This window comes from Saccopteryx bilineata, chromosome 2 (assembly GCF_036850765.1).
Source record: "Saccopteryx bilineata isolate mSacBil1 chromosome 2, mSacBil1_pri_phased_curated, whole genome shotgun sequence".
NCBI lineage: Eukaryota > Metazoa > Chordata > Mammalia > Chiroptera > Emballonuridae > Saccopteryx > Saccopteryx bilineata.
Window position 1 is genome coordinate 358433979 of NC_089491.1, and position 25998 is coordinate 358459976.

At 40.7% G+C, this 25998-nt stretch overlaps 1 protein-coding gene and 1 pseudogene across 2 annotated transcripts in view; one reads left to right on the forward strand and one right to left on the reverse strand.

Annotated features, from left to right (window-relative positions):
* ZZEF1 (zinc finger ZZ-type and EF-hand domain containing 1) overlaps positions 1 to 25998 on the forward strand; it is a 133237-nt gene that overhangs the window by 20966 nt on the left and 86273 nt on the right. For both annotated transcript variants that reach the window (XM_066262972.1, XM_066262973.1), the window contains exons 2-9: positions 1842 to 1986; positions 6096 to 6290; positions 8294 to 8465; positions 9420 to 9619; positions 11855 to 12065; positions 17634 to 17750; positions 18380 to 18558; positions 20371 to 20469. In XM_066262972.1, coding sequence (XP_066119069.1) covers positions 1842 to 1986; positions 6096 to 6290; positions 8294 to 8465; positions 9420 to 9619; positions 11855 to 12065; positions 17634 to 17750; positions 18380 to 18558; positions 20371 to 20469 — 1318 coding nt within the window. The remainder of the gene's footprint in view (positions 1 to 1841; positions 1987 to 6095; positions 6291 to 8293; positions 8466 to 9419; positions 9620 to 11854; positions 12066 to 17633; positions 17751 to 18379; positions 18559 to 20370; positions 20470 to 25998) is intronic.
* LOC136324810 (large ribosomal subunit protein P1 pseudogene) lies at positions 7761 to 8124 on the reverse strand (annotated as a pseudogene).

Here is a 25998-nt window from a genome sequence, read left to right on the forward strand (position 1 = left end):
CAATTAAGCAAGACTCGTGGAGACAAAATACCTTGGCAAGGCAACTTTAATAACTTCTGCAGAAGAGCGTGCTGCCGCTAGTGAAAGCCAGCCAGCAAGCGTGTGTTGGGGGTGTGTGTGAATTCTGTTTTTATCCCTGATACAGGCCCTAGGCTGGGTCTTGCCCCCTTGGCTGGGTGTTGACCATACAATCTTACTCTTTCCCAATTGACTAGTTTAAATGGCCGTGAGAAAGGGGAAATGGGGATAGAGAAACCAGATGAAGGGGGTTGGGGAAAATCTTATTGAAGAATAGAACATGAGGTAAACAAGTTGTTTTTCCTTCATTTATGTCCTTGGTTTTTAGAACCAAAGACAAGGGGTTGTATATGTTCCTATTCAACTTTGCATTGTTAGAAGTCTGTGATGAAAATGGGGTATTTGTGTCAGTCATGAAAATTCAATGAGACATTTCCCATGAAACCTCAATGAGACATTTCTATATTTCATGAAGGAGGAAAATAAAGAAAAGGAGCAGGAACTTTAACAAAGAGAGAGGATTACTTAGAAAAGAAGGCAGAAGACTTCTAAAGTATTTCCTAGTGAGGGATGTCTGTGAGTGAGTGTATCATTAGAAGGAAAGAAGCCACTGATGAGGGAGGATTTGAGATCTGGGGAGAGGGGAATAGGACGTCTTATAGGATGTGAGAGGGGGTGGGGTCAAGAGCAAAGGAGGGGGCAACATTGCAGATTAGATAGAAGGGGAATGCCTGCACTGCTGCTGTGCTCTCACTCACTCTGTTGGGCTCTGTTCACATGTTACTTACACAGGCAGCAGCCTGTGAGTTTGGTAATACTTGCTTCATCTTTCAGATCAAGAAGCTGAGGCTTATGGAGGTGAAGAAATCTTTATAAAGTCACATAGCCAGTTAGTGACAGAGCAGGATTCAAACCAAACCCCATACTGTACCCAGTTCCCCAGAAGGCCCTAACATGGGTAGAGTGCAAGTTAGATTATGGTTAAATGTCAGTGAAAACAGGTCTGTGAAGTAGGTAAATCAAGGTAGCTGTCATGTCAGAAGAGTGTTTAAAAGGAAAAGCCTAAATAAAGGTGAGATGCTACTCTAAGCCAGTTCTATCTAATTCTAACTTTGTATTTAGCACCTTGTAACCAGTTGAAAAATTCTGCATTGGTTGCTTTCTTCTGAAATTATTTAGGGGAGGGGAGAATACTCTCTCAAAAGAGGTGAGATGATGCAAAAAAAAAAAAAAAGGTGAGATGATAAAATTGTATATACATGTAATAATACTTATTATATACATACATTCTGCAAACACAGTGATTTGCTCTCCTGAATTTATTTGTTCTTTGAATTACATATGTGGGATCTTCCTGCAACAACAAGATAATTGATCTTAAGAATTGTAAAAAAAAAAAAAAAAAAAAGCCTGACCAGGCGGTGGCGCAGTGGATAGAGCATTGGACTGGGATGCAGAGGACCCAGGTTTGAGACCCCAAGGTCGCCAGCTTGAGCACGGGCTCATCTGGTTTGAGCAAAAGCTCACCAGCTTGGACCCAAGGTCGCTGGCTTGAGCAAGGGGTCTGCTGAGGGCCCGCTGTCAAGGCACATATGAGAAAGAAATCAGTGAACAACTAAGGTTTCGCAACGAAAAACTGATGATTGATGCTTCTCATCTCTCGCCTATCTTCTCATCTCTGTCCCTATCTCTCTCTCTCTCTCTGACTCTCTCTCTGTCTCTGTAAAAAAAAAAAAAAAAAAAGAGAGAGAAAGAATTGTAAAAAAAAATTTTCTTTACAAAATTTGGAGTGGACCTGATTTTCTTGTATCTCTTTTTTGTAGGCCTTTGCCCAGTTTGATGCTGAAGGTGATGGTACAGTTGATGCTGAGAGCATGTTGGAGGCCCTCAAGAATTCCAGTGGAGCTAATCTACAAGGGGAGTTGAGCCACATCATCAGACAACTGCAGGCCTGTTCTCTTGTCCCAGGTAAGGCCCTCAACTGAGTGCCGAATGCTAAAGAGCACTCCCTTCGAGCCAACTTGATCTTTGCTATACTCTGGGTTGTAAGTAGACAAGCTTGTGGGCCCCGTGAAATAGAAGAGCTTCATGAGGAACATGATCTGATTTACTGTTCAGTGTACTCATCTCTTTCGGCCCCCAATACAATGATGGCTGAGCAGTTCTTCCATTTTTATGAACTTTTGTCATGAGACTACCTTTCTTGTGGCTGTCTTTATTTCACTCTCTCAAGAGGCCTTTTCTGGCCCCTATTGAATGTTCTCTTAGCATCCTGCATTTTTTTTTTTTTTTGCAATATACCAGCATTGTAATTAGCTAATTAATCACTTATTTGTTAATGCTTGTCTTTACTCTCTCTCTCTCTTTTAATGTCTATTTTATTGATTTTAGAGAGAGAGAAAGGTAAACAGAGAGAGAGACAGGAATATAAATCTGTTCCTGTATGTGCCTTGAGCAGGGATAAAATCGGCAACTTCTGTGCTTCAGGAAGATCAGATAACCAACTGAGCTATCTGGCCAGGGCTGTTTTTACTCTTATACTGTGAGCTCTGGGAAGTCAGGGACCTTTTCTTTTATTTCTGCTGTGTCCCCACATTTAGCACATTTTTTGGCACATGGTTGACAGTGTTTTGTTTTGTTTTTTTTAGAAAGCTTTCACTCTGAAGTTTAAGAATAAAAATAGCTTGAAATTAAGTGATACTTTTTCTACACCGTACATTTGGAAAAACTTTGCCTTTTTTTTTTTTTTTTAGTGAGAGAGACAGAGATAGAGAGGGACAGGCAGGAAGGAAGAGAAATGAGAAGCATCAGTTATTCATTGCAGCACCTTAGTTCATTAATTGCTTTCTCATATGTGCCTTGACTGGGGAGGCTCCAGCCAAACAAGTGACCCCTTGCTTTAGCCAGTGACCTTGGGCTTCAAGCCAGCAACTTTTGGGCTCAAGCCAACAACCATGGGGTCTGTCTGTGATCCCACACTCAAGCTGATGAGCCCACATCTAAGCTGGATGAGTCTGTGCTCAAACCAGCGACCTTGGGGTTTCAAACCTGGGTCTTCTGTGTCTGAGGCTGACACTCTATCCACTGCACCACCGCCTGGTCAGCTGTCTTATGTTTTGTATGTTTTTTTTGGGGGGGAAGGCTAAGAAGATAGACTCATCATGATAAAATTGCCTTTTATTTTTTCCCAGAGAGAAAACAAATTTGAAAGGAATAAAAAAGAACTTTTCACCATCTTTTTAGTTTCTGATTATCTTATATAAGAATTTTTTCTGCTTTGTGTGTTTGGTGTCATAATACTTAGTGTAGAACCAAGATGGAGCAGAGACAGAGGCAGATTTGATAGATACATACTTATAAATCTGTTGCCCTTAACCTATCTGACTTACTGCTGAGAATGTATTAAGCTAGGAAAGGATGGTTTCTCTACAACGAAGAATGCATATTTCCATTCTTCCTCAAATTGTCTTTAGTTATATAATTTTTATAAAACATTATAGATAGCCTATACGTGTTAACTTTTTCCTACTCTCATGGCAGTTAAAATTATGCTTTGAGTTACGTTTAGCTGCTTTATATCTTTGTATTTACATATTACTCCCACTTTTGCATTAATAGCTTGTGACAGCATTAGGAATTTTATTTGGACACCTCAAAGAGATGTTTTGGGAGGAGAGGAAAGAGGGTGCAGAGACCAGGAATCCATCAACAAATAATACTAAGGAGTCGTTTCTCTGGGTGACTTTAGCAAGAGGGGGAGATGAGGTTAGAAGAATTTGGGGTCCAGATCCCAAGACACTTACATAGCAGGGTCATGACTTCAGACTTTCAACTCACAGTGTTCTATCAACACCCAACCTAAAAGAATTGTTTTATCACAATCTTAGGACAAACCTTAGTAGACTAGGGTCACCTCTGTGGTGGGGTTTCAGCTTCCCAGTCCCTCTTTCTAACCCAGGCTGAAATTTGTTCCTTTTATATCTCATTGCATTGGTGTTTAGTGTTTAAAAGAGAGATGGCACCTTTATTGAATTCATTGTTTGTTTCAGCATATGAAAAAATATTTCCTATTACAGAATCAGTCTCTTTTTTCACTTGGGTTCTGAGCAAATCAGTGTATGAGCAGTGTCATAATATGAGGTTTGGGCGTTACGAAAAGAAAAACTGGAGAAGGAGGGCAAGGGATGGCATCTACCTTTGAGTCTTGAGAGGTCAAACCACTGTCTTCTGGGTTTGCCTAGGGGGCATAATCAAAATGAGTAGCTTCAAGTGCAAAATTTCTCCTCAGCTTCACATTTTATCTTAATAACTATTGCAGCATTTCATCCACTCTAATATATGTTTGTTTTACACATAAAAACAATTTCAAGTACAGACTTCTGGAGTTTTGCTCTGGGTGTTGGTTAGGTTTGTGAAAGTTTATCAAGTGATACAATTATAATGTGTGTACTTATTGTTCTATATGTTACAATTCATTAGAAAGTGAAAAAAGGGCCTGACCTGTGGTGGCGCAGTGGATAAAGTGTTGACTGGGAATGCTGAGGTCGCCTGTTCGAAACCCTGGCTTGCCTGGTCAAGGAACATATAGAAGTTGATGCTTTCTGCTCCTCCCCCACTTCTCTCTTTCTTTCTCTCCTCTCTAAAAAAAAAAAAAAAGGTAAAAAAAGAAAAAATCCCCCCAAATCTACGAGTATATCTGATCTCCAGAAAAAGCTGCCTTGTTTCTCCTCTCTTCACTTAATCCTAACCCTCTTCTTGGTTATGGGCATCTAAAATCAAGTAATATTACTGTAGGTTATGGAGACCCATAAAAGGATTTTAAACAGGTGTAGACATGGTCTATTTTATGTTTCTGTAAGGATCTCTGGGTTATTGTCAAACAAAGGGCAGCGTAGGGAGCCATGTGGGAAATCTGGGTAGGTGAAGGTCAGAGCCTAGACAGTGTCCAGAGGGAAGGGCAGATGGCACAGAGTCCAGAGGAGGCACGTGGGAAAGAGAAAACTCAAATCGTGGAAGGAACACTTGAAGGGAGTGCAAAGGGGTGTTCCCAGGCCTACCCTTTTTTTGTTGTCTCGGTGTGTCACTCGAACCTCATGTTCCTCAGTTGCACAACAAGGATGCCAGTACCTTTTCTGCCCTCCTTGATCCTCCCCAGCCTTTCTGTGAGACCCAAATGAGATGAAATGTGTGGAAATACCTGACAAACTATAAAATGCCATTGGAAATTGTGGTCAGTGTAGTGGTTGTGTTATTATTATTGTCTTATTTAGCTTTACGTATAAAAGCTTTTATGCTTTTATGCTCTAGTGTGAAAAGCTATTCCTAGCCCATATTCTATATGTAAAACTTCTTTAAAAACTTATAATAATTATTTATTTACTTATTTATTTCAGATTTTTATTATTGATTTTAGAGAGAAGAGAGAGAAAAAGGAGGGTGGGTTGGAGTGGAAAGCATCAGCTCATAGTGTCTTCTTACATATGCCTTGAACTGGGCAAGCCCAGGGTTTTAAACCAGTGACTTCAGTATTCTAGATTGATGCATTGTCCACTGTGCCACCACAGACCAGGCAAAAACTTATAGTTAATATTTAAGTGCTTGTAAGTTTTTGACGTTTGGATTGAAACAAATAATCATTATTCTAAGTCTTCTAAAGTTCTACTGAATGCAAATGAAATTATTTTTGTGTAAAAGATTTTGTTTATTGACTATAGAGAGAGGAGAGAGAAAGAGAGAAATTGGAGGGGATGAGCGGGAAGCAGCTTCCCGCATGTGCCTTGACCAGGCAAGCCCAGGGTTTTGGACTGGCAACCTCAGCATTCCAGGTCAATGCTGTATCCACTGCTCTACCACCAGTCAGGCAAATGCAAATGAAATTAATTTTTAAAATTGAGATTACCACTGGTCATTTCTTAAAAACTTGTTTAGAGTTTTAAATGACTAAAGTTGAAAATATCAATGCAGATTTTTAATGGCTGCTTTTAATTTAGCCAGTTCAGCTAGGCCACCAGGCAGGGGATGTGGAAACTATTGTGGTGGGTTCCTGCAAACAACAAAAATAGATTTTGTGTGCTTAGGTTTCATAGACATATTTTCGGAGTCCAAGGAGGGCCTGGGTGTTCACTCGTCAATGATACTGCGCTTCCTGCATCGCAATCGGCTCTCTAGTATGGTCATCCCCTACCCCATGTTGGACCACTGCAATAACATGTGCACCATGAGGTCTTCTGTCCTGAAGGAGGCTCTGGAAGAACTGGTACAGAAAGAAAAGGGTATGTGTGTGTGTCGGAGTGTCCTGAAAATGCTCTGTCATCATTTCTTTTAAAAGTAGTATTTAGTAACAGGATGAGCCACCCCTTCTCCCTGCCTTTATTTCTTAAAATATAATAGTGACCAGTTTGTCATATAAGAAAGTGATCTACTCACTCTTACTTCCTTCTTCCTCCCCTCTTCTCCCCACTTCCCTCCCCTTCTTGCTCCCCCTTCCTTTCTTCTTTCCTTCCTTCCTTCCCTTTTAACACACCGGTTTCTCGTCATTCAGGTGTCTGCTCAGGTGTGACTTCATTACTCTATCTAATTAATGTCCCCCACACCCCATCCCCCACCTTTCGGTTGCTATCACCTTTGCAGGTCTAATGTTCTAAATTGCACTTACCATTATCTAAAGTTGTAGCATTACTATTTACTTGCATTTTGTTTGTATTGTTCACTTCGTTACCCTTAGCACCTGGAACTGTACCTGCCACTTAATTGGTACTCTATGAGTAGCTGTTGAATAAATGAGAGAAACCACTACAGACTCACTTAGTAATGGCAACAAAAGTTGATAATGTGAATAGTCAGGCCTGTGGAATAGTAGAGTCCAGTAAGTGTGGGAATGTAGCAGCAGACATAGTATTACAGATCAGATGGCAAGATGAATTAGTCAGTATATGGGGTAGGACAACTGGTTAGCCATTGGAGAGAAAAATAAAACTAAGTTCTTAATATTCCCTCAAATGAATTTCAGAAATTTGTCAAATTCAGCTAAAATGAAAACTTTTAAGTATAAAAACCCTGACAGAAAAACCTTTCTAAGCAATACAGGAAACTCAGAAACTATAAAAGATTAATAAATGAGACTATGTGCAGATTTAAACTTATGTATAGCAAAAAGTATAAACAGTAAAAAGACAAATGACCTTCTAAGGAACAAAAATATATTTTGTAACATATTATGACAGACTCAATTTTTTACTAACACTGACCTTGGGCAATTACTAAATTCTCTGTGCCTTAGTGTCCTCATCTCCAAGTGAATTAAAAATAGAACATGTATGGAAAAGTGCCCAGCTCACAATAAACACTCGGTAAATATTACCTATTATATATATGTATATACATATTATATAATGTATGTAAACTATTTAAATTGATAAGAACACTTGTAACCTGATGGGAAATAGATAAGGATAGATAGGACCAGCTAGCTCATACTCAGAAAAATAAAAACAAGTGGCTTAAAACTATAATTAATTATAAGTATAATTAAAGACATGTAAATTAAATTATAAATACCATTTTCTTCTCTTGGCGTAGTTTTACAAATATATCAATCCTTCACCAACTTCTGGTTTATATGGGTTCTTTGGACGGAGGTTTTAAGGAACTTTTTTTTCCCCCTATGGCCAAGTACCAGTCATATTTCTGTTAGATTTTTTTCCCAGAGTTCAGCTTTTTATTGAATGTGTTACAAAAGAGATTTAGTCATAAAGACAAAAACCTATTTCATCATTAGACTCCTCAGATTCTTCTTTCTTGGCCCCCACTTTCTTCTCCACACCTTGGGTGCAGTGGTGGAGAGGCAGGACCTCCTGCTGGTGCAGCACCAGCTGCTGGGCGGATCCACTGCAGATGAGACTCCTGATGTTGAGATTGGCCAGAGCCTTTGCAAATCAGCCTGGCCAGTAAGGTTCAACACTTAGTCCATCTACTTTAATAAGACATTAATCTTATCCTCTGTCACTGTCACCTCATCATGATGCCGATGATGGCCAAGTAGATGGAGGCGAGCTCTGAGAGGGAGGCCGTGGTGTGGGCAAGTGTTGGGCAAGCGCTGCCTGGCATAGTGCTGGTCGCTGGATGAAGTGAGGGCCTCACCCCAATTTGGCCTTAGCTTCCTTGGAAGGACCGAGCACCTTATTGGCAGCTGGGGAAATGGGCTAGATATTTTAAATACCCCCTTTATTCCCTTTGTGAAAGAGATGTCATATGGTAAATCTGGTTTTCCTTGCAGAAAGCCCTGGAGATCTAACTAGAATCCCAGAGATGGATAAACTCAAGTCAGTAGCAAAGTGCTATGCTTATATAGAAACATCTTCCAACCCTGCAGACATCGACAAGATGACAAATGGAGAAACGTCATCCTTCTGGCAGTCAGATGGCAGTGCCCGCTCACACTGGATTCGGTGGGTGGTATGATACCAATTTTTGAGTGAAAGTTCAAGAAAATTACCTGTTTTCTTTCTCTTATCCTATCAATGTGTTCAAAATTTATATTTTAAAATTTTAGAGTATTTTCTACTTAACTGCCTTGTGTTTTTCTTATTGTGACTATGAAGAATCAAGAATCAAGTAAAGGGAATCATGTAATGTTATTGTAACTTGGTTCATATAGTCATAAACATAGGTAATTTCTTTACTTGGCATTTTAAAGGAGAAAATAGCATTTGACTAATATTTTATGATACTAATTTCAGATCTTTTTCACTAGGTTCTTAGGAAAATTAGTATCACAAGGGCAAGTACTTTCTAACAGCAGATATAGTTTCACTTTTTAAGCTTTCTTTTATACATTTAAAATCTGTAAGTCAACTAAGCTGACTACTTTAGAAAAGGAGGAGAGAATGGGATGGTCAGGAATCCGGGAGTGGTATTGATAACAGTAAACTCTAATATTTCTAGAAGTTCTGAAGCTAATATCTTAATTTTTATCTCTTCCTTTAGAGAATGGGCTTTCAGTTGGTAGAAACAGAAATAATTGTCATGTCTTCTCATAGAGGATATATATGGCTTTTAACCATCTAATTTATAGATGAGGAAATATCCTTAGTTATTTGGAGACAGTTTAGAATTTACTTCCTGCCAGGTAGAAGGATTTTGTTAGAATGTTCTATTGTACTTCCCTGCCTGTACTGATAGCTAAAAGTGAATATAAGATTAATCTTGTAGAGAAATGAATTTTAGAGACTTGGGGAAGCCATAGGGACTTCGAAACTAATAGCCAGCATTTCAAGTTAGGTGGTTTTAGGAAAATCATCTTTGGGAATATCAAATATAAGTTCATGGAGATGAAACTTGTGGAACCTGCCAGTTCTCAGCTTACATAAATATTTGTAGTTTCTGTTCTCCATTTTTTCCAGTTTAAAAATGAAGCCAGATGTTGTGCTTAGGCACCTATCCATTGCAGTGGCTGCTACTGACCAGAGCTACATGCCACAGCAGGTGACAGTAGCTGTGGGGAGGAATGCCAGCGATCTTCAGGAAGTCCGTGATGTGCACATTCCTAGCAATGTCACCGGCTATGTGACACTGCTGGAAAATGCCAACATCAGTCAGCTCTGTGAGTCAACCAAGAGGCATCTTGCCCTTTTAACTGAGGGGACTGGGTGGGAAGAGGGAAATAAACTCTTTTAGTAGGAAGATCTCTGAGGTATAGAAGCTGTCAGTTGTTTGGAGATTTGATTTGCTTCTCATCATGCACATGAAATTATTTCATCTGTTCTCTGTTTTTAAAAGTTATAGAAAAGCAATAAAGCCATTTTTAAATTAAGAATATTTATTCTTGTTTCTTACTAGAAAATTAGAAAAATATGGATTAACAATGATTACTCAAATTCCCCCTCCCAGGGGTATTGTCACTGTGAATTTGTTGGTGTGCATCCTTCCAGACCTTTTCTTGTATTTGTGTATTTACATGTGCATGTGTGTATGTGCTTACACACATATACATATACACACATACATATATATACATTTTTAAAAATAAAATATATGGTTGTATATATATATGTATTTACTTCTATCTCTATATATATATCTTTTAACAAAAATATTGATACTCCATACATGCTCTTTGTAATTTTTTAACATGTTGTCATATCATATATTCATGCACACCTTTATTTAGTGTTGTAAGAATATGCCTTAATTTTAACCAGTCCTTTTAGTCTTGGACATGTAGGTTGTTTCCATTTTTATACTATTATCACCTTGCTTTACACATAGCACTTTGGAAATAATCACAATTCTGTGATTTCTTTCCAGGCTTATTTCATTCAGAGAGCCGGAATGCTTCATGTTTTGTCTCATTTCTTCTAATGCTTTCCTGGGCCAAAAGAAGTGTTCTTACTTTGCTCAAAGGAACTGAGGCCTAGGGAGGTAGAGTCTTTGTGTCTCACCCCTAGGCAAAGAAGTAGTTAAGCTTGTGGAATAGAAGCTTCCTCGCTTATACTGTGGTGGTCTTTTCTCTAAGTCTGTCCTTTTTAACTTCTCACCTTCTCCTCTCCAACCCAAATAAGAAATTATGACAGCTCTTAAAAGTAAGCCATGCCTTCGCAGTGGATAGAGCGTCGGACTGGGATGCAGAGGACCCAGGTTCGAGACCCCGAGGTCGCCAGCTTGAGTGCAGGCTCATCTGGTTTGAGGAAAGCCCACCAGCTTGAACCCAAGGTCGCTGGCTCCAGCAAGGGGTTACTCGGTCTGCTGAAGGCCCGCGGTCAAGGCACATATGAGAAAGCAATCAATGAACAACTAAGGTGTTGCAACGCACAACAAAAAAACTAATGATTGATGCTTCTCATCTCTTTCCGTTCCTGTCTGTCTGTCCCTGTCTATCCCTCTCTCTGACTCACTCTCTGTCTCTGTAAAAAGTAAGCCATGCCTTTGTCACCTATTTGGACTTGATTATTAAAAAGAAGTTCTTACAACTACTATGATCTAGCTACTATTTTAGAATTAAGTCCAAAATTCAGAACTCAATGAAAAATTCTAAAAATTTTCTTACCACATATTTATTTATTTGTATTTTTCCAAAGCTGGAAATGGGGAGGCAGTCAGACAGACTCCCACATGCGCCCAACTGGGATCCACCCGGCATGCCTGCCAGGGGGCGATGCTCTGCCCTTCTGGGGCGTTGCTCTGTTGCAACCAAAGCCATTCTAGCGCGTGAGGCAGAGGCCATAGAGCCATCCTCAGCGCCCAGGCCAACTTTGCTCCAATGGAGCCTTGGCTACGGGAGGGGAAGAGAGAGACAGAGAGGAATGAGGGGGGAGGGATGGAGAAGCAGATGGGTGCTTCTCCTGTGTGCCCTAGCTGGGAATTGAACCCGGGACTCCTGCACACCAGGCCGACGCTCTACCACTGAGCCAGCCAACCAGCCAGGGTATCTTACCACGTATTTAATAAGAATTTTTAAAATGCTCTATGTTAATAAGACTCATAAATTCCTGAGGAGTTTTGTGATGTAAAGATTTAAGACACCCTTAGTATTTTTAAAATGACTTTATTGGGGTGACACTGGTTAACATAATTATATAGGTTTTAGGTGCCCATTTCTAAGCCATCTGAATTTTGTACATTATTCCATAATTCCTTAGATTGGTCAATGCTCTTTTGACAAGTTTATTATATCCTAGCTCCATTGCTCACATTATTTATTTCTGGCATCAAGGAATATCTTCAGAATTACTTTTGAAATGTGAATTACTATTTTGCTCTTTTTTTTTTAGTTGGGAGCCTAGCTTTGCTGAACTGAAGAAGTTAATCCAATACTGAATTTGTTGTTTGCGCTTGACAGATGTCCAGATTAACATAAAGCGTTGTCTTAGCGATGGATGTGACACTAGAATTCATGGTCTGAGGGCTGTTGGCTTTCAGAGAGTTAAGAAGTCTGGGGTCTCAGTCTCAGATGCTTCTGCAATATGGTATTGGTCTCTGCTGACTTCTCTGGTGACGGCTTCCATGGAGACAAATCCTGCCTTTGTCCAGACAGTGCTGCGCAATACTCAGTAAGTCATTCTCTCTGCTTTCCAGTTATGGTAAGGTGCACTCAGTCTCCTCTAACCCGATAGGGGCTGTTCGTGAGCACCCTTTGATCATTCTGATCATGGAGACTTAGTTAACAGCTTGGCTCCACATGCTGTGTTGTTTCCTGTTTATGCCTTCAGCTCCAGTGCATTCTGTTTCTTATCCATTGGGGAACAATTGCTCACATTTATATACACTTCATGTTGGATAAAGCACTTTCAGCTATTTTATGTTATTTACTGACTTGTATTGTGAAATGTACCTGTAAAAATTATCTTTATTTTATAGATGAGGATATTGTGACCTTCCCTGAGTATATGAACAATCAGTGATAGACCAGTTTAAATCTAGGACTTTGGACTCCAGAGTCCAAAGAGGGCTCTTTTCACTAATGAGTGAAATCTTTTTTAAGGCTACTAAACTAACATTTTTAAATGTAGAGTACTTTTGAAAATTTTCTTTTAAAAACCTGTTAGGGAAAAAAGACCCCGTAGTAACATACAAGGCGAAACAACCAGCTTCACTAGAAATGAAGTAATGAAGTATTGGTATTGTATAAGGTCTACCGGAAAGTTCTGTTCGTTTTTGTAATAAAACAAAATACAAATTTTTCTTACCGTCAATAAACTTTATTAAATAATATAATTGCCATTATTATTAATGATTTCTTGCCAGTGTGAGGGCAATTTGTATATTCCATTTTTTTTTTTTTTAGAAGATACTTTATCTTTTATTTATTTATTTTATTATTTTTTTTCTGAAGCTGGAAACGGGGAGAAACAGTCAGACAGACTCCTGCATGCGCCCAACCGGGATCCACCCGGCACGCCCACCAGGGGTGACGCTCTGCCCACCAGGGGGCGATGCTCTGCCCCTCCGGGGCATCGCTCTGCGGCGACCAGAGCCATTCTAGCGCCTGGGGCAGAGGCCAAGGAGCCATCCCCATCGCCCGGGCCATCTTTGCTCCAATGGAGCCTTGGCTGCGGGAGGGGAAGAGAGAGACAGAGAAGAAGGAGGGGGAGGGTGGAGAAGCAAATGGGCGCTTCTCCTATGTGCCCTGACCGGGAATCGAACCTGGGTCCCCCGCACGCCAGGCTGACGCTCTACCGCTGAGCCAACCGGCCAGGGCCAGCATCAATTCTTTGTTGCAACACCTTAGTTGTTCCTTGATTATTTTCTCATGTGCCTTGATGGGGTAGGAGGTGGGGGGTCGCTGCATCAGAGCCAGTGACCCTTTGCTCAAGCCAATGACCTTGGGCTGAAGCCAGCGACCTTGGGCTTCAAGCCAGGTTTGGTTCATTTGAGCTCAAGCCAGTGACGATGGGGTCATGTCTATCATCTCACGCTCAAGCCAGAGTCCTCTCACTCAAGCTGGTGAGCCCACACTCAAGCTGGATGAGCCTGCACTCAAGCTGTTGACCTTGGGGTTTTAAACCTGGGTCCTCTGCATTCCAGGCCAGAGCTCTATCCATTGCATCACCACTTGATCAAGCAGAATTCTTCTTTTTGTTGTTTTGATTGATTGATTGATTGGAGAGAGAGAATCATCAATTTGTTGCTCCACCCTTATGCATTCTTTGGTTGATTCTTGTTTGTGCCAACTGGGGATCAGACTGCAACCTTGGTATATCTGGATGATGCTTTAACCAACTAAGCTAACTGACCAAGGCTGAAAGAATTCTTTTTCTCTGTAATTAACAAATATTTTGCGAGGAGGTACTTTTGGACTATGTATATATCCCTTTCTTCATTAAACTTTGTTGGTATGAATGCTTGATTCCTATTTTATTTATTTATTATTAATTATTTAATAATTTGTTTGCAATTATTCCCATATTTGGCCAATGGAAACCCTTTCAATCTGGTTCAGGTGTTCTTTTGACATGTCCTAATTATTCTTGAAGCACTTCCTTACTTTCAAGAACAAAATATTCCAGACTTATCTTGAATGTTCCCCGCTTTTGTCCTTTAGCCAGCCATTTTTCTAAGGCGTCGTGGTCCCTTTTAGTGGAGAATGGTATTTAGAAACTAAACTCATTGCTTTTGGGGTGTTGCTTCTCTCAGGCCCTCTCTGTGGACACAGGTAGGAATGTATGTTTGTAGCCCTGGCTGGATAGCTCAATTCATTGGAGCTTCGTTCCAGAGCACCAAGGTTGAGGGTTCGATTCACTGGTTAGGGCACATATACAGGAGCAGCTCAATGTTCCTGTCTTTTTCGCTCCCTGCCTCTTTCTCAAAGACAGGAGGGAAGTGAGGGAGAGAGGGAGGAATATATGTTTGTATATAAATAATACACATGGATATACATGTACACATTTATACCTATGTTTATTTTTATATCTGAACACTGAAAACTAAGTTTATACTGATACTTCCAATTCTAACCCAGCACTACGGTGTTCTAGTTTTCTCCCTTTCTGTATTTGTAACTTCTTCTCTGATAGTGAAAATCCTGGCTGTTAACATTTCTGATATATTTACTTTTAAAATCAACCCCCTTATAATAAGTCTCCCATCTCCCAGCCCTTGTCTGGATGCCTTCCTCACCCCATTCCCACCCAATACCTTTTGTAGGGCTGCTGGTGTGGCCGCCCTTTTTGTCCTTGAGCTAGCTGGCCCAGTGCTAAGTCATTTTCTTCACCCTGCTTGGCGCTTACCTTTTATGCCAGGCTGTCCCTTTGCACAGATAGCATTTTCATCCTGCTCAGTCCCCCAGTCCAGCACCCCATTATGGGCCACCCTGGCACCCCATCCACCCAAGTGCACATGAGTGCCTACAATGTACAGCCACACTTTATGGATTGAATTTTTAGGGAAGGGAAGAAGAAGAGCATGCTACCTTATTTTTATGAAGATAAGGGAAGTTGTTGAAAATAGGTATATTTAAAGTTTATATTCCTAAACATTTATAATAGTTCATTTGCCATGGTATTTTCACTCATAACTTTTAAATATCAGTGATCTAAAATTATTTAAAAAGTTAAGAATTATTGAAAAAAATCAATGAGGAAAAATAAGTGAGAGAAATAATATTATGAAACAAAAGTATTTACCTGTATTAGTGGAAATAAATGTAGTAGACCATTGCATGCCACTCATTGCATTCAGTCTCATTGATCAACTGCATTTTAGTGTAGCTGCCCTACTAATGCAGCTCACTGTATAGAGAGGAAACTGACATATTAACCTTGCTGTGCCTGACCTGTGGTGGCGCAGTGGGATAAAGCATCGACCTGGAACGCTGGTTCGAAACCCTGCACTTGCCCAAGGCACATATGGGAGTTGATGCTTCCTGCTCCTCCCCCTTCTCTCTTTCACTCTCTCTCCTCTCTAAAGTGAATAAATAAATAAAAACTTAAAAAAAAAAGATTTAACCTTGCTGTATTGTCTGTTTTAAAATGTGGAAATAAAATTGTTTCAGGGATTCTTATTACTGTTATTATAAAATGGCTATGAGTTATAAAATTTTGAACTTTTTTTTTACATTCCTTCAAGTTGTTTGTGATACGCTCATCTAGCACAATTGCTGGCACAGAGTAGGACTGAGTAACTTTTTTGTTGCATAAATTTGTTAGATGACTGCTAGCCCAGAGAAGGTGAAGATATTGGGGGATTCATAAAGATAAATGTAAGAGAAGACAAGAGAGAAACGTTTAAGTAGACATTAAGATACAAAGGGTATGACTGGTGATGGCACAGTGGATAGAGAGCATCAACCCAGGACACTCGGTTCCCCAGTTTGAAACCCTGAGGTTGCAGGCTAGAGCACAGGCTCATGGGCTTGTGGGCTCATGGGCTCGAGCGCAGGCTGGCTGAGCATGGGGTCATTGGCTTGAGTGTGGGATCATTGACATGATCACAAGGTCACTGGCTTGAGCAAGGGTCATTGGCTTGGATTGAGCCCCCTGGTCAAGATATGTATGAAAAGCAATCAGTGAGCAACTAAAGTAAAGCAACTATGAGTTGATGTTTTTCATCTCTCTCTTTCCTCTCTCTCTTCTTTCCTGTTTTTCTCCTTTAAGTCAATTTTTAAAAAAAGATAGAAAGGTCAAGAAACACAAGCAGGAATAGCCTGACCTGTGGTGGCGCAGTGGATAAAGCGTCGACCTGGAAATGCTGAGGTTGCCGGTTTGAAACCCTGGGCTTGCCTGGTCAAGGCACAAATGGGAGTTGATGCTTCCAGCTCCTCCCCACCTTCTCTCTCTGTCTCTCTCTCCTCTCTCTCTCCTCTCTAAAATGAATAAATAAAAATTAAAAAAAAAACACAAGCAGGAATAAAGAAGGTGATAGATGCTAATGTTTACTTGAAAATCAAATTCATGATACATCTTTAGAAACCATAGATGTTAAGATCATATGTGTATGATGATTTAATTTAGTTATTTCTTTTCATTTTTCTTATTTATTTTTATTTTATCTTCTTTTCCAAGTGAGAGGAGAGAAGATAGACTCCTACGTGCGCTCTGACCAGGATCCACCGGACAACCTCTGTCTGGGGCTGATGCCCTGCTTGTCTGGGGCTATGCTCACAACTTAGCTATTTTAGCACCTGAGGCAGAGGCTCCATGGAGCCATCCTCAGTGCCTAGGGCCAAAGAGCTCGAACCAAGCAAGCCATGTCTGTAAAAGGGGAAGAGAAAGAGTGAGAGAAGGGGAGGGGGGGGTGGAGAAGCAGATGTTGCTTCTCCTGTGTGCTCTGGCCGGAAATTGAACCAAGGACATCTGCATATGCTCTACCACTGAGCCAACTGGCCAGGGCTGACTTATTTATTTATTTACTATTTATTTTTGACAGAGACAGAGAGACTCAGAGAGAGGGACAGATTGGGACAGACAGACAGAAAGGGAGAGAGATGAGAAACATCAATTCTTTGTTGTGGCTCCTTAGTTGTCCATCAATTGCTTTCTCATATGTGCCTTGACTGTGGGGCTACAGCAGAGTGAGTGATCTCTTGCTCAAGCCAGTGACCTTGGGCTCAAGCCAGTGACCATAGGGTCATGTCTATGATCCCACACTCAAGCCAGCAACCCCTCACTCAAGCTGGATGAGCCCGCGCTTAAGCCAGCGACCTCAGGGTTTCCATCCTCAGTCCTCTGTGTCCCAATTCGACGCTCTATCCACTGCACCACCACCTGTTCAGGCCCAACTTATTTATTTTTAAGATGAATTTTTTCCTGCACCACAAACTGTTATTAGCCCTGGGGTCAGGTTTTCTAAGAATTCCATGGTTTATCTGTAGAGTGGATATATCTTTTGCTTACACTGTTGAAAATAAATACGTGATTCTAAGAAGTTGAGTAAGTGAAGGAAATGGAACTAGAAGAACAGGAGGGAGGAAGGGAGGGAGGGAGGGAAGGAAAGAAAGAAACCTTATTAAACTACTTGGCACTATGACTGCTGGGGAAAAAAGGGTGGTTTATGTGTACTGTGTTCAGTTTGTTTATAAGGGATTAATCAAGACAAGCTTCTAACAGTTTTTTTTTGTCTAGTATATTATGAACTTTATTTTTTGCCTGAGTTTGTCTTGATTTTATATTTTGCACTTCTAGGAAGGCACTGCAGCACATGCCTCCACTTTCCCTCTCACCAGGATCTACAGATGTCTCAACTTTCCTGTCTCCCAATGTGCTAGAAGAAGTGGACAGCTTCCTCATAAGGATAACTAGGTAAAAACCAAGGTTAATGAGGTGAGGTTTGTGAGGGATAGAGGGCATATATGCTTGTTAGACCTTTTAAAATATATATATACTTATATATAAATAATATAAAATATGTAATATATACATATATAATCTTTTAAAGATCACCACTAAAAATGGTTGTGGTTCATTTTATTTTTAGTTACTGAAAAGCCTGATTGCCTATAAAAGTTTCATTGTAATGTTAAAAAGGCAGAGAAGTGTGATGAGTAGATCTAGGATATGCTTTTAGAGCTAGAAGGAATACATCCTTAACACTCTGGCCAAACCAAATCATTACCCAAACCTTCTTAATAGCACAGACTCATTGCAGCTGCTTATTTTTGTTTTGTAAGATTTGACTTGTTAAAATTGATATTATATGTATTACTTAATACTTACAGATTAAAGTTACAGAAGTGAGGATTTAATTACCTGATTCACTGGGTTGACTTAGTTTTTCTTTAGTTTAAGGATTTTGAAAAAAGTATTTCTGATAAGCATATCAAAAACACATGGCAGGTTGACTGTACTTCAGGTGATCAATCACACAGGATTGCACTACCTGGGTTGTCTCGTGGTTTTAAGAAGTGAAGTGTTTTGCTCTCTGTTTATAGCTCCTGTTCTACTCCAGAGGTGGAGCTGACTCTTCTGGCTTTTGCACTTGCAAGAGGAAGTGTTGCTAAAGTATTGAGCTCCCTGTGTACTGTCACTGACCACCTGGACACACTCTATGATGCCTCATCCCTCATCACATCCATGGCATCAGTTAGGCAGAACCTACTCCTTAAATATGGTAAATGACCTAGGTGTGATGGACAAATCATAAAACCGTTGTCCATGTGGGACTTTCAGGCAAATTCTTATCTTTCTGGGTAGTTTTGGACTGGGTTGTTGTAGTTATACCATAATTCCTGGATGAACAGATCCTCTTTGGCAGGGAGAAGGGGGATGTTGGTTCATTTATGGCAGTATCAGCAGGAGAGGACCTGAGTACCCACTAGGCTGTACTTCCAGGATTTACTGGCCTAATCATTTCCATTTGGCCACAGCCATCTTTGGTGAAAACCAGGAGTGTCTCATTGTGTAGACCAAGAGGGTTGGTAAATTGGAGTACTACTCATTGGAGGAGGGAGGGAACTAGCCCTGACACAGGGCAAAGGTTCCTTGTCTTAGAATGCATCCGTATGATGGCTGGTTGGAAGGATATATGGATATATATACATACATGCCTGCCATCATTTCCCCTCCTGGGCGATCCACTTACCTCTTTGCCCAGAACGGGGCCTCCTGATCCTTCTCAACACAAATGACTGCAATTGGCATATGAAGAACAGCTTACTTACCAGTCAGCCTCTAGTGCTGAAGTTTCTGTCCGCAAAGTATGGTATTATATCCCAAACTCTTCAGTAATAAAAGCATCACTGGGATGTTTCTGCCATGATAATTGTACCTTTGCCTTAATGTCAGCTAATTTATTTTATGTTCAATTTTTAAAGTCAGACAATTGATGTCTTATAAATTCAGTCCCCCCCCCCCAAATTTGGGAAGGTCATTTTCAGGAGGAGGGGCTGTAGCAGGTATGGCTGGATGGAAGGGATATGTAGTGTCTAGAAAACACTCTTCAGAAAAGTTTTCAATTTGGATCAGTGGTTCTTTGGGCAGGGAGCACTGGATAGGGAGCAATACTTGAGGGATGTTCATTATTGGTAATGTTCTAGTTCTGAGTTAGGTTAGAGGTTAATGGTATTCATTATATTGTTAAAACAAAGAGAAAAAGAAAAGTTTCCAGATCATTTTAGCAAAAGTTGATTTTTATAATTCTTAAAACTTTCAAAATTTGCCTAGATATGCTTTAAAGAAAAACCAAACCCCTTAGACATTATTTATATATTTAAATGCAGTTACAGTAAAAATTAATTATTGGCTCCAAAACAGTATTTTGGTAATGTTCCCACCTCCAAATATGTTGAGTCTATGGTATTACTCCCTATCTTACAGTGTGCTTTGTTTTTGAATAGTGGTTATTCTAGAGCTCTTCTTAAAATCATTTAGGGAGATAAGCTGTACTCTGTCTTTCAGAAAAGCACAAAAGATAGTGTCAACTGTTGTCTAACATTACTTTTCTGTTTTAACTTTTATTTTATTTTATTTTATTTTATTGTGGCAGAGATAGAGTCAGAGAGGGACAGATAGGGACAGACAGACAGGAAGGGAGAGAGATGAGAAACATCAATTCTTTGTTGTGGCTCCTTAGTTGTTCGATTGATTTCTCATATGTGCCTTGATGAGGGGGTGGGGTTACAGCAGACCAAGTGACTCCTTACTCAAGCCAGCAACCTTGGGCTCAAGCTGGTGAGCTTTGCTCAAACCAGATGAGCCCACGCTCAAGCTGGCGACCTCGTGGTCTCGAACCTGGGTCCTCTACATCCCAGTCCAACGCTCTATCCACTGCGCCACTGTCTGGTCAGGCTGTTTTAACTTTTAAATGGGTAGATGTTTAGTCAGCAGTCTGAGTGGCCACAGGCACTCCATTTCCTTGATGTGCACGCTAGCTTTCATTTTTTCTGGTAATGGTAGCTTAACGCGTTCTGTTTTGTTTGATCAGGTAAGCCTCTCCAGTTGACTCTGCAGGCCTGTGATGTCAAAGGGAAAGAAGAGAAATCAGGACCTGAAAACCTCCTTGTTGAACCGTGGACAAGGGATGGTGAGTGGTGGGTCTGTTTCCAGGGAATGAAAAGGGCCACGGTGAGCTCACTAGATGTTTCTGAAGTCGCAGCTGGTCTGAAATTTTCAGGACATGCAGTTGTCACTTCAGGCTGTCTTTTACTGGGCAGTGGTCCCAGAGCATTTGTGTGGTTTCTTTATTACAACGTTGTAATCTGCTAGGTGTCAATCACCAAGTAACAAAAGTACTTGTAAGGAACAAAAGTACTTGTAAGCCTTAGGTTTTGAAAAGCAAGGACTCTTCCTCTTGGGATATAAAAAGCTACCTCTTAAAGTTTAGATTGTCCTTACATTATGTTAAAGTATTAAGAAACTCAGTGGATCAATAGCACTATAGAGCTGAAACATAATTTTAAAAGGTTATTTCTAGATATGACCAACATGGCATTTGAAGTGTGTGAAAGGAAGGCTCACTACTTCCCCAGTGTCAACATGATAATCACTGATGTACTCTTCAATGTTGCGGTAGACTTTTCTCCTCATCCAGGGGTGTGTTTGTGAGTCTTTTCCTCATCCATCTTGTTGGCCAGCTGATTAGTCTCCTGTATTTGTCCCATTTCCACTATTCTGCTTTGAATATCACCAATTCAGTAAAGGAAGTGGAATGTTACAGCAGTTTTCAAACATTGAAAGGAACTAGCTTTGTTGCTTTGAATTTGGTTTCCCCTTGGCTCTCCTCATAGCAATACAGACCTCATGCATTCTCAGTGGTCCCCTCTTCTCTGTCCTGTTTCCTGTATTCATTCTTAGTACTAGAGAAGTAAAGACCTAGAAAAATGTGCTTTTCCCCATTGCACCTCCTCTACTTGGTAGTCTTACTAAACAGTAGACCAGTGGTTCTCAAACTTTTTGAAGTCGGGGCACATTTAAAATCCAACAAATAATTGTAGGTGCACTATATACAAATTTCTGAGAAATATGTTATAATAATTCAGATATTAAAGAAAAAAAATATAAAGTCCAAGCATGCTTTTATGGTAATTAGACAAAATAAATACGACAAAATTAAATTTATTCTGACATTAAAAAACATTTTTCTTACATTTTTTGAGTTATGCTTTTTAGAATTCGTAAAAAAGAGGGGTTGAATAATTTAAAAAAGACAAAAAAGTTATGTTTTTACATATATAGATACATTCTTAGTAAGATTTAGTAAATTTGGCATGTCCTGGCACGAATGTGTTAAGTTTTTTCATTCTTGTGTTTATGAGAAACATGAGCCTGATATGTCCTAGTTATTTCTTCAATGTTTGGGCATATATTTAAAAGGCAAACTCTTATTTCCTCGTCAATACTTTGAAGAATTCCTCTCTTTTTACTCTTTAATTGTGGAGTGCAGCCTGACCAGGCAGTGGTGCCGTGGATAGAGCGTCGGACCGGGATGCAGAGGACCCAGGTTCAAGACCCTGAGGTCGCCAGCTTGAGCGCAGGCTCATCTGGTTTGAGCAAAGCTCACCAGCTTGGACCCAAGGTTGCTGGCTTGAGCAAGGGGTTAATGGTCTGCTGAAGGCCCACAGTCAAGGCACATACGAGAAAGCAATCAATGAACAACTAAGGTGTCCAATGAAAAACTGATGATTGATGCTTCTCATCTCTCTCCGTTCCCGTCTGTCTGTCCCTATCTATCCTTCTCTCTGACTCTCACTCTGTCTCCGTAAAAAAATAAAACTAATTAAATAAATAAATAAAAAATTGTGTTGAGTGCAGAAAACCCCTACCATACATATCATCTTAACTTTACACCAAACAAAGGCTAGAAGAAACTTGCCTCCAGTCTTTCCAGGGAACACAGGGTGTGTGTGTGTGTTTGTGTGTGTGTGTAAACAATCCAGCACCACAGCTTAACAGCCTTTTGCAACGTAATTAGGCAAGTGAGGTGGGGGGTTGGGCAGACTGTCAGCTTACAGCCAATTCCCCACACCCCTGTCCCCCAAAAATCTAAACTCCAAAATCCCTGTTGGTTTTTTTGTCCCCAACAGGCACATATTTCTCTGGAATAACGTAGGGCACATCTGGAAATCTTCTAGGGTGCACACTTTGAGAACCACTGCAGTAGATTCTTGCAGTAGACAGTTTTCCTGAAGTCTTTCCTGAGCAGTTCAGCCTCTGCAAAGGCATTTTCTGCACTGCATCCATTGCCCGCCTACTGAGGGCCACCGCAGACACCTGCATCCAAAGTAAGGTTGGGAGGAAATGGTGGCAGTTCTTTGCCCTTTCCCCCACCTCCATACAGTAAAGGCAAGACCACTCTGCCAAAGGCTCTCTGCATTTTTCCTTGACTTTCTGAAGAATTGGGATTTTTGTTTCTGGAGCATATAAGGCAGAATCTTCTTGAAACTAGTATGGATTTTTTTATACTGTATTGTCATCCACTAAATATTTTCTCTTTTATTTTATTTTGCTTTCATAATCATTTCAAATCATGTCTCTATTCTTTCTTTTTGAGGATTTTATTTATTCATTTTTAGAGAGAGAAAGAGAGAAAGAAAGAGAAAAGGAGGAAAGAGCAGGAAGCATCAACTCCCATATATGCCTTGACCAGGCAAGCCCAGGGTTTCAAACCAGGGACCTCAGCATTCCAGGTCGATGCTTTATCCACTGCGCCACCACAGGTCAGGCAAGGGTTTTATTTTTTTAGAGCAGTTTTGTGTTTACTACAAAATTGGAGGAAGATACAGAGATTTCCCATATATTTTCTATTCCTACAAATGCATAGTTTCCCCAATTATTCACATTACTCACCAGAAAATTACATGTTTTTTAACCAAGGATGAACATTATGGACACATCATAATCACCCAAAGTCCATAGGGTTCACTCTTGCATTTTTTTTTTTTGAGAGAAAGAGACCGGAAGGAAGAGAGAAACACCAACTCATATTTACATAGGGTTCACTCTTGGTTTGAGCAAATTTATAGTGACACATAAAATATTACACAGAGTATTTTCATTCTTTTAAACAACAGTATATGGGTTTTTAACATTTCTAAATCTGAAAGGACCACAATTTTTTCTGTAGCGATTAGAAGCAGTTGCCAGCTCTCTGGCTCCTCTGACTTGAATACTTTGCTATTCCTGTGTCTTATCTGCCTCCTCTCCTCCTTGGGATGGATGGATTTTGTGAATGAGTAGTTTGTGGATTTGTTATTTGGTTGTGTGTGTGGGATGTGAATGAGTGTACGGAGGAGATCCAGTTTTTCTCCGGCACCGGCACTTGCTGCACAGCCATCACTGTCTGTGTCTTGTAACTCCGGGTAGACTTTGTCCCTCTTGCTCTACAAAAACTGAGCCTGCGGACATAGGTGGGATAGGAGAGAGTGCTCACAGCCAGAACTGTAGCTTTTAAGAAGTGATTTGTTTCTTCCCCTTATAGAGGGAAAACTTTTCACTAATATGCTGTAAGTTCCCCAACTGCCGGAAGTATCAGTTCTGACAAGTGCCCCGCGCTGCCCAGAGTGCCAGAGAAACATGGACACTCAGAGGACTAACTTTTCTGTAGGCCAAGGCCACTGGTCTGGTATTTTAAAGCTAGAAGGGTGCTGCCAGTATTAATGAAGGGGTAGATTTATTAAATTCCTTAAATCTGTGATTGGTTATTTTTTCCTGGCATTTTAAGAGCATAAATTGGGAAGGGGGCATGGTGTCAAAACAAATACAGCTGTAATTATCACAATTAGACAAATGAGCTGGTTTTTTCCAAGGAAAGGAAGCACAAAGGTTTTATTTATTTACTTTTAAAACTCTACTTATTTCCTTATATCTTTATTTATGTATTTGTTTTTTTCCCTTACAAGTACATAAATGTGTATTTCATGGCAATGTTATTTAAAAAGAATGTCAGCTACTTGAAGACTAATTAAAAGTGCTGACTAGTCAGTTAATTTCTAGGCAGTACTTTAGCCTTTACAATAGAATTGATTGGATAGAGGCATCCCAACCCCTGGGAAAGTGACAGTTCAATAACTTATGTCATTTTACTATTACTGTTTAGTGGAATTTTTGTGATTTTCTGCCTATATAGTTTCTTTAAATTGTCAACAGAATTACTATTTGGTAGAATTAGATCATATAATAGCTTCTCTGTGTGAATTAGTAAAGACTTCTTTGGATTTAATTTTCTTGGTGATGGTGACAATTTTTTTTTTATTTTTTTTTTTCATTTTTCTGAAGCTGGAAACAGGGAGAGACAGTCAGATAGACTCCCGCATGCGCCCGACCGGGATCCACCCGGCACGCCCACCATGGGGCGACGCTCTGCCCACCAGGGGGCGATGCTCTGCCCATCCTGGGCGTCGCCATGTTGCAACCAGAGCCACTCTAGCGCCTGAGGCAGAGGCCACAGAGCCATCCCCAGCGTCCGGGCCATCCCTGCTCCAATGGAGCCTTGGCTGTGAGAGGGGAAGAGAGAGACAGAGAGGAAAGCGCAGCGGAGGGGTGGAGAAGCAAATGGGCGCTTCTCCTGTGTGCCCTGGCTGGGAATCGAACCCGGGTCCTCCGCACGCTAGGCCGACGCTCTACCGCTGAGCCAACCGGCCAGGGCCGATGGTGACAAATTTTGCATGTAGTCTTATGGAGGTTCACCTCCACAAATTTTTGTTTTATTGAATTCAGTGTATTGAAATAAGAAGCATGAAACTGGCCCTGGCCAGTTGGCTCAGTGGTAGAGCAAGCATCAGCCTGGCATGCAGGAGTCCTGGGTTCGATTCCCGGCCAGGGCACACAAGAGAAGCGCCCATCTGCTTCTCCACCCCTCCCCCTCTCCTTCATCTCTGTCTCTCTCTTCCCCTCCCGCAGCCAAGGCTCCATTGGAGCAAAGTTGGCCCGGGTGCTGAGGATGGCTCTGTGGCCTCTGCCTCAGGCACTAGAATGGCTCTGGTTGCAACAGAGCGATGCCCCAGATGGGCAGAGCATCGCCCCCTGGTGGGCATGCCGGGTGGATCCCGGTCGGGTGCATGCGGGAGCCTGTCTGACTGCCTCCCTGTTTCCAACTTCAGAAAAATAATAAATAAATAAATAAATAAATAAATAAATAAATAAATAAATAAAAGAAGCATGAAACTGGTTTTAGTCTTTTCATCTTGATAAGGCAAAATGGTTGAGAGCAATCATGGTCCCAGGAAGAATGATTAGTCCTAACTTTAGCAGGTGTGTGAGTTATAGCATTTCTAGAGGTTTGAAAAAGATAGCCTGGGGTCTACCAGCAGACATTTTTGTGAATTATTAAAGGTAGTTAATAACAAAAAAGCTACACTGAGCTCCTACAGATATAAAATGAACATGTCAAACTTTTTATTTATGTCATTAATTAGTGAAGGAACCAGTAAGATGTTATAAACAGTTCAAAGAATTCATAAAATACACATAGACCAATAAGAATGCTGATAGGGGCCCTGGCCGGTTGGCTCAGCGGTAGAGCGTCGGCCTGGCATGCGGGGGACACGGGTTTGATTCCCCCGGCCAGGGCACATAGGAGAAGCGCCCATTTGCTTCTCTACCCCTTCCCTCCTTC